The sequence below is a fragment of the Cyprinodon tularosa genome, unplaced genomic scaffold (assembly GCF_016077235.1).
Source record: "Cyprinodon tularosa strain WSP-4 unplaced genomic scaffold, ASM1607723v1 ctg19, whole genome shotgun sequence".
Lineage (NCBI taxonomy): Eukaryota > Metazoa > Chordata > Actinopteri > Cyprinodontiformes > Cyprinodontidae > Cyprinodon > Cyprinodon tularosa.
Window position 1 is genome coordinate 2,106,142 of NW_024038678.1, and position 9,233 is coordinate 2,115,374.

General features: G+C 36.5%; 1 protein-coding gene across 1 annotated transcript; it reads left to right on the forward strand.

Annotated features, from left to right (window-relative positions):
• Positions 1 to 2,753: 2,753 nt before the first annotated feature.
• asb8 (ankyrin repeat and SOCS box containing 8) lies at positions 2,754 to 8,128 on the forward strand. The gene is made up of 4 exons (XM_038283135.1): positions 2,754 to 2,936; positions 4,327 to 4,503; positions 4,605 to 4,709; positions 5,664 to 8,128. Exons 2-4 carry the CDS (start codon positions 4,375 to 4,377, stop codon positions 6,297 to 6,299), a joined length of 870 nt encoding a protein of 289 aa, XP_038139063.1. The 5' UTR covers positions 2,754 to 2,936; positions 4,327 to 4,374; the 3' UTR covers positions 6,300 to 8,128.
• Positions 8,129 to 9,233: the final 1,105 nt, after the last annotated feature.

A 9,233-nucleotide genomic window follows, 5' to 3' on the forward strand; every position in this document is an offset into this window, starting at 1 on the left:
AAAATGGTCTTATGATATTCATTTGGAAATTTAGAAATGTTCAATTTAATTTATGGTTTCATAAATTTCATAAATTGCATCTTTGGAAGCAACATTTTGACTTGGAGTAAGATCAAAACAATCAAGTTTGTTTTAAGTCAAAATGTTCCTTCCATATTTCAGTTTTAGACTTTCCTCAGTTCTCGGAAATGTGTTCTAAATATTTTATCCACAATATGAGTACAAAGATAAGATTTTAGACAATAACTGGTAATGGCAAAACAGCCGCCCAATATATAAATGTACTGTGCTGCTGATTGGGAAGCCACTAACAGATTCCCAAAAGCTCTTTACCAATACATTAAATATATACGGTAAAGAAATGTAGGCCTTTCAATGATACAGAGCAAAATATTAAAATTTAAGTTGGAAGTCATAATTAGGTGTTACTAATTCAGTCAATCACATTATCTGCCTGTGCTGGAGTTGCAATTGATGAACAAGGCAGCAAATTAATAAATAAAAAATGTGGCTGAAACAGTCGGATTAATCATGATTGATCGATTATTGAAATAATCGTCAACTAATTAAGTAATTAATCGTTAACTGCAGTATAGTGACTCTAAACCATGCCTTTAGCTGACAGGGGAACCCATTTAGATCAGTAGTTATATCAACATGGTAAAAAAACCAAATACATAAAAATTCTGCATTTAAGATGAAAAAACATTTTTTGCCTGATTTCTATCCAGAACTCTTCAAGTGGAACAGTTTAAGTTTGACCTGGTTTATTTGTGGAAAAAAATCTTCCTAAGGGAACCTTTGGTTATTCTATTATTAATCGAAAAAATAATCGACAGATTAAGGGATTTGCAAAAAAAAATTGTTAGCTGCAGCACTAAATGAAAATATGACAAATATGTCACACTTTTGTCCGGTTCTGTATAAATGAGCTTTCTTTCTTTCAGACTTTGTTCTCCTTTTAGGTTTAAAGGATTATTGATGGCAGGTAAATGATCAGCTGTTAGTAGGAGCTGTTCTGCTGTACTCTTGTAAACTTTTATAATGGTGGCCAGGCAATAACCAATGTATACTGAGGGGTGGCCAAAACTGGATAGGCACCAGAACCTCACGGCCAATCTAAGCTGTTCCAACAGGAACAAGCACAACATCCATATTCCAAAATAAAGACATTTGGACAGTTTCCAACAGCCTTTGCTAAAATATAGATACATGTATTTAAACATTTATTTAGATAAAAGCTATATTGGATAGAATTCTTTGAGGTTTGAATTCTGGGGCGAACATCTTTTCCATCATCATTACTACTTTTATCAATATTCTACATCAAATTAATATTTACAAGTACTAATATCTACAGAAATTGATAATTGAATAGTTTTTTCTTAAAATAGTTATTTACAGTATCTATGATTTCACTGAAGACTCTTAGATGACTTGCAGAGACAAAATCTAGTTCTGAAAGAGCATGAATTCTGTTCTAATCATCTCTAATGTTGGTATGTTGATGTGCATAATTAACCTCAGTGTGTTTATTGTCAAGTAATTATTAATATATATAAGATTTAAATATTTTGAATATTCTACTTGAGAGAAAAAAAAAAGGTAGGGGTGGTCACAGGGCAGAGGTGTCAAATAATGAAGTACAAATACTTCGTTACTCCATTACCTTTTTCTTCGTACTTCTGACTTCTACAGCTCATTGGCGCTATCTACATCAAGTGAAAACTAGTGTAATTGGATGAGTCATATAACGCAAACACTTATTGGTTAGCTAAAGGAAATCATCCGAAGCAAACAGGTGCTTTCAAACTGCAAACGTGAATTATCTATGCCATGCTACAATGTCGGATTCAGAAAAAAGATGTTGAAACGTCTGAAAGGTCGGACACAGGCAAGAGCGTATCGGGAGATGGAGACCAACAGGACCTCCCTCATCCTTGGCCCTATCTCAAAGAATTTTACAAAATAGTCAAAAATTGAGCTTTCAATTCATATAGTGGCATTTGGCTGTTTTTTTAAAGTTTACTTTATACTTTAAAGCTACAGTGTGTAATTTTCAGTGACATCTAACGTCCAGACTGCAGACTGCAGCAACATAAACATCTCCCCCCCACTGCTTCTCCCCCCAACAGTACGGCGAGCGTTACGGGACAAAATGTCTTCCACGACGTCCGCATCACCTACCTTCTCAAGTGATGAGGTTTGTTTACATAGGTAATTTTACAGATAGTATTTCAGTAGTCTGTGTAGGGTATAGATTTCAGTTCATCTCTTTCAACTTGCCGTAGTTACTTTCGAGCGTAATGGGCCATCTCGCAATCGCTAGTTTTGTTGGCTCTGCGCTGCCGTAGCGCAAAGATGTCTGCCTCCATGGCTGCGAGACCCGCTCCTATGTAATTATAAATAACGAATTCTAAGGCATCGCAAATATTAAGGTTAAGAGGCTGAGCTCGTATATGATGATAAATAACATAGTTATGTATAATATATTACATTTCTGACTGTATATCACTGTAATTATTACACACTGTAGCTTTAAGTAGTTTTTAGAACACATACTTTTTCCCTTTTTCTTGAGTAAAGAGGTCAGGTTGATACTTCAACTTTTATCAGTGTTTGTTAACTGCAATATCTATACTTAAGTAACTAAATGTTTACTTTTGACACCACTGCCACAGGGGTGGCCAATAATTGGCTAAGGATGACCATGGCACCCCCTGGCCCCCATCTAGCTCCGCCCCTGCGCTTCAGAGCAGCGGACACCGGAACATGGCGATCTGTATGGGAGAAATGTTCAGACTGAAACATCTGTAATCAGAGACGCTGCTGTCACTTTGAAGCAGGGGGCGTGGCCGCGTGACGTGCCCGTGTTTGTGTCAAACAGCAGCTGGGCTCTACAGTAACCTTCTAGCTCTACCCTGGGCTTTTAAACGGTACGGTATTCCTTCAGCCTCGACTTTTAACCGGTTTTTGATGCAACCTACGATTAAAGACGCGTTTACGCGCATTTGGGGAAGGTGTCATTTTTTTTAATCCTCTAGCCGTTTGTTTGTTTTCTTATCTTCATGCTAGCATTAGCGGCTACTAGCTAGCTGCTTGCTAACCGGGATCTTTGTTTTTGTTTCAAAGCAAACCCTCAGCACCTTCTTTAGATGGCTCACATCTGTTTTAGCTTTAAATCTTTAGCTTATCATTATACGAATACCATAATTTTAAAGTAAAGTTAAATCTACGTATTTCCACGATGTTGTTTTGCTGTTAAATATGGGTCATTTTTTCCTGACAGCTAAAGTTTACAGAGAGAACGCAGCTGCTGTTAAAGAAGACGATCTTACTTGGTTACTTTTGTACTTTATTAATTTCTTTAAACATGATCTTTCTAACTGAGTGATGATTTTATCAACTTCTATTTTCAAGTAATATGCATTTCTATTCTTTGAATTCAGTCATATTATGTCATGTTGTATTTAATAGTATAGTTTATATGTAATAATAACATACAAAAAATGGATCCTATGAATCTGACAAAGTAACATATCCACCATTCTAGTTGTGCATTTTAATATTTTTAGTATGTTTTTCTATTTAAATTTTGATTAAGGAACAACATGAAGAATGTGCATCTCTTATGTTCACAAAGGGTGGTATAGTCTTATAATTCATCTATTCAGTATGTCATATTGATCCTTACAACATACCCCATTAATGTGATGATCCCATCTCCAGTATTTACTGTTCCATTTCTTTCCTTCTTTCCTCCTCTTCGACCCCAATTTCAAAAGAATGGGGAGGAAAAAGAAATAATGAACCAATATCACATGGGAATAACTTTTCCAAACCGTAGAACAAAGGGTTTAAAGGGAACAATGGTTGTCGCCTCGATTTCATTAGTCTCAGATCTGGTGTTCACGAATCTACGCCATGGGGTCCACTGTTTTTCAATTTTTTTCGTGCTCCAGTTTTAATGCAAATGTCTTGGATGATGTTTATCCAGTTCTCTTGTTTGGGCGTTTTGTCAGTCGTCCATTTCCAAGTGATTGGCTTTTTACTGGCAATTAGCATTATATTAAACATGTATGTTTTATCGATTCCCTTTATGCAGTTTATCATATTCCTATTTTAAAGAAGAAATACATTACCAACATTGGCAAAAGTTGCTGTAGGGAAAAAATTCATCTTTTTGTATTTGAAACATGTTCAGTTTTGAGAAAAGACAGAACAATGTGCACTTATTAAATTCATTATTGTGTTTTCTTTCTTTTTTTTTTTCTTTTAAGAGTATTTGATGATCTCATCCTGTTTAACAGTATGTAACTCTTTCAGTGTGTTGTAGAGCCACCCCTGCCTGGGTGCCATGGTCCTCTGTTACACATGAGCTCTACTATGTGGTACATCATGCAGAGCATTCAGAGTAAATACTCCTTGTCCGAGCGGCTCATCCGCACAATCGCAGCCATCCGCTCTTTTCCACACGACAACGTGGAGGATCTGATTCGTAAAGTAAGTGGGCAGGTCATGCATGGACTAAAAAAAAAAAAAAAAAAAGAAAGTGTCCCAGCTGCTGTGGTGATATCATAATCTTTGTCTCTTGTCCTTATCAGGGAGCTGACGTGAACCGGATGCATGGAACCCTAAAACCTCTGCACTGTGCCTGTATGGTAGCTGATGCTGACTGTGTGGAGTTGTTGCTAGAGAAAGGAGCAGAGGTGTGTTTTTTTTTTCCACTTTATGCCACAAAGTTTTAGATGAACTGCAATCTTTCTAGATAAAGATCGCTTTAAGAGAGGTGAACTTGTTCACGCTTGTAATCTAAAGCAGGATTTTACCGCAAGAGGTAGCTTTTAAGCCTCTGCAGTAGCTATTGGCAAACTAGTAATGCTTGTGTTATAGTAGGTTTCAGGGATCCTACACAGTCTTCACATGTCTAGAAGTATGGAGCTTGATTTTTTTAATTTTTTTGTTTCCAGGTTGGATTTCAAAATAGAAAACAGTTCCAGACTAATAATAAATAGAACTAAACCTGACAGCTACACATTATCAGTCTGGATTTTTAGATTATGAGCTTTCTTTGCTGGTTTAGTACAGTGATGGTATTATTGAGGTGGAAAGACTGTAATAACACAGAACTACTCAAATGTATTCCTATAATGCATCTGAAAATAACCATGGTTGATTAGATGGCTTGAGATAGTAAAAGATCAACAACACAAAACAAGCCAAAATAATCACTAAAAGCAGTGATTATAATCCTGAATCTGAAGAGATGATATTGCTTTGGTCTGTATTTTTCTATTTTTAAAACAGGTACGTTCACATAAACAAAACAGAAGAGGCTGTAGGTTGCTGGGGGGAAACTGACATAACAAGTTCAGTTGTTATTTACAGACTCACGTCCACATTTGTTGTGACGGGTACAAGAGTCACACTGAAGCAACAGAGTGGAGGAAAAAAAAAACTATTTCCAAAGGCTGCAGCTTTTTTATATAGATCTTTTTCTTTAATAACACGTTTTTCAAATTGACTCTGATTATTAAATGTTGAAAACAGTCTACTGCTATCAGTCATAAGGCTGCAAAAAGTTATAGTTCAGTTTTAGCTCTGGATGCAGGTTTTCTTTCTTTTCGGATATCTAAGCTGAGATGATGTGATTCCTCTGTTAGGTGAATGCATTGGATGGTTACAACCGCACGGCGCTGCACTACGCTGCAGAGAAGGATGAGAGCTGCGTGGAGCTGCTGTTAGAGTATGGGGCCCAGCCAAACGCACTGGACGGCAACAAGGACACTCCGCTCCACTGGGCTGCCTTTAAAGACAACCCGGAGTGCGTTAGGGCCCTGCTGGAGAGCGGGGCCTGCCCCAATGCCCGGGACTACAACAATGATACCCCTTTGAGCTGGGCAGCGATGAAGGGCAACCTGGAGAGTGTCAAAGTTCTATTAGACTACGGAGCCCAGGTCCATGTGACCAACCTGAAGGGTCAGACCCCTATATCCCGGCTGGTGGCTCTATTGGCCCGAGGCCTGGGCACCGAACAGGAGGAAGAGTGCCTGGAGCTGCTTTGCCGAGCAGCGGGGCGCTTTGAGATCAGACGTGCCGATGGCACTCTTCCCAAGGAGCTGAGCAAAGACCCCCAGCTGCTGGCCAGGCTGACTAACATGGTGGCACAGGCTCCGACGCTGCGCTCTCTAGCACGCTGCACCATACGCCAGAGTCTGGGAGTGCAGTTCCTTCCTACCGCAGTGAAAGAGCTTCCTCTACCTGAAACAGTTAAAGAATATCTACTACTGAGAGACTGATGACAACGGCAGACCCTGCTGGCTGATGATTAAACAGCTCGTTACACTGCATTTGTTGGCAAGTCGATACAGATGCGTGTTTTTTTTTTTCTTTTTTACACAACATCTGGATGAGGAGTGAATTAAGTGCAGACTATTAGAATTAATCAGCATTCTGTGAATGAGCAAGGCAGGACTTGCGCATTTCCAACTCAACAGCTGTTGGTTATTTTCAGTTAAGTCTGCTTGCAAAAGTAGAAAAGAAACAACCTCAAGCTAAACAAGAGATTTGCTCGACTTCATTGTGAGAATAAACTAAGATTAGACAAGATGTTTAATCATTTAATTGCTTCAGATATATCCAAAAAACTATTTGTTGGAATATTTTAGTATGCTTATTATAACTAATTTTTGCTTCATTAGGTTTGTGAAAGAAACTGTTGGACTCTGATAGAAGATGGCTTGTTAAAAAATAAAATAATATATTGGGTAAGACTTTTAACGTGAGGGAGCATTTGTCGGATGGTTCATGTAGAGCACCTGGAAGAAGAATTCATAAATCTGTTTTTTTTTTTTTTTTTTTTTTTTTTTTTTTTTTTTTTTACATTTTCCCACATCAGAACTGCAAACTATAATTTTTTTTAAATGATAAAAATCTACATAACAAAGGCCTTTTCTCGCATAAAACATTGCTTCAGTCACAGTTACACGATTTTTTATTTAAAATAACGCTCAAAAGTTCAGAAAGTCAAAAGTTCGTCTACTGTCAATCTCTCACCATAAATTCTCAGTGGGATTTACGTGAGGACTTTGACTAGACCATTTTAGCTTCTGAGTATTTTACTGAGTCTTTGTGGCTCTGGCTTTATTATTTAGGTGTGAAATTAAAAGTAAAAGTTAAATGTCCTATGTGACTGTGACATCTGTACTTTAGTTTTTTTTAAACAATTGTGGCTCAGACTACATCTTTTCCCTGCTAAAGAGAGGCCTCTCTGCAGCATGATACTGCCACCGCCATGTTTTATTGTTTGTATGATATGGTAAGGCTGATTGTACTCAATAGCGTTCATATTTTTTCTGAAGACATACACTGATGCAAATTTCTAAATTACTGTTTACAGTTATCCTCTGCTTTGTTTTGATGCGTCACCAAGTCCTAGCAAAATGCACTCAAGTTTGTGGTTGTAATGTGTCAAAATGTGGAAAAGTTCAAGGGCAATTAAGTTTTTGCAAGGTAATGTGTTAAAATAATGTGTATGATAGTTTAGGAGAGTGATCTGTCGGTGATATTTGCTAAGGATATTGTATTTAACACACCTGTTTTAAGCAGTAAATGATTGTGCCAGATGGGAACAATTGTATTTATGTAGAAGCAGCAGAGTTGTGCTGATTGTTAGTATCAGTTTCATTTAAGGTGCCAGGTAGTCAATGCAAATGCAAAATCACCATGTCCACTCTCATTAGTTGCTGTTTATTTTGGCTTTATTATTCTTTTTTTTTTTTTTTTTTATAATGGAGGTTAAACTTGCAAAACTTCCTGTTTTCAAGGGTGCTCACTGGTTCCGAAACTAAAGTCACTTTGTTTTAAATTCTGTGTTTAAAGTGTTAATGATAAAAGAAAACAAAAAAATGGCATGATGAGTAAGTTTTGTCTTTTTGTAAAACCACTAAATATGCTGGCAACAGCCTTGTTGGGGGTCTACCATCTGACCATTTTGTATCCTAATTTTGTTTGCCTGTTCTGTAAGTATATATAAATTAACCCTGAGATCATGTATTGTGTATGCCTGCAAAGGTGCTTCTTTTATTTGTTTGTATAATGCAAATAAATGTCTTTATTTGCCTGTCAACTCGTGTTATTGATTTCTTTTTTTTTTTACCGTTTATAATACAAATGATCAAATCTTGACTAGCTCCCATTCATGACTCATACAGCACATTGCCCCAACTTTACTAGTAACTTAAATCTTAGACTATAAATATTTAACAGAAAGTTCTTAATATAATCCAAATTATTCACTGTTAGATTGGAACCACACCTATATCTATAAACATATTTTCCATTAAATAATTTGTAAAACACTAAAGCTGTCCTGAATATGTTCACTTAAGTTCTCAGGCACTCCACTAGGGGTCTCTCTCGCTCTGTTTTTAGATCCTATAACAGTGAATGAACATCTTTGCAGTTTAAAATATCTGTGGATTGCATCAGCTGGCTCCTTTTTAATGTAGTACTTTTTTTATATGTGCAATGTTATTAAGCTAAGTGTTATATTAAATATGAATACGTTATTCCATAGTAAATTTAAAGCTGAGTTCTGTCCCCATGTTTTCTTCCAGTTTTAGAATATTTAGGTCAAACTATTTGCAGGGAAGATCAGTTGAATGGTCTATAGAGCATAGTTTACATTGCCCTTCAAACATTTCCAGCACTTAAGCAGACATTTAATAAATTAATTACATTATTTAATTTCCCTTTCAGATGAATAAAGTCATTTTGAATTTAAATTACTTAAAAGCAGTACAAACTTACCCATTAAGTACCTGTGATATTTGACCTTTGAAGGTTTTGGTTTACCGAAAGATAATCGCTGATGTACTCATTCTGGTTATATTCGTTAATGCCAGAGATGTAAGAGTTTGTCAGAACGACAATAATGTGTGCATACTTCCTTGCCAACATTTAATCAAAATATTTTTTTTGTTACCAACATTTAAACAAATTCATCGCTGATAAGTTCTAGGAAGGATGCTTAAGTGTCCAAGATGCACCTGATCAATTCTGAAAAGGCCTCCCCATTACCCCAAATTAATTCCAGGAAATACTATGAATGGAACCAATAACTTTACATAAAAGAATGTAGCTTTTTTTTGTTTTGTTTTTTGGTAAAAATCTAATGAAAGTTCTTGACATTAAGAATTAGGTTTTATAAATGACCTAAAGTTAGTTTGGGA

Coding starts and splice junctions, on each gene's coding strand:
- asb8 (XM_038283135.1), top strand. CDS start 4,375: ATGAGCTCTACTATGTGGTACATCATGCAGAGCATTCAGAGTAAATAC. Junction 4,504..4,604: donor TGGAGGATCTGATTCGTAAA/GTAAGTGGGCAG, acceptor TGTCCTTATCAG/GGAGCTGACGTGAACCGGAT. Junction 4,710..5,663: donor TGCTAGAGAAAGGAGCAGAG/GTGTGTTTTTTT, acceptor TTCCTCTGTTAG/GTGAATGCATTGGATGGTTA.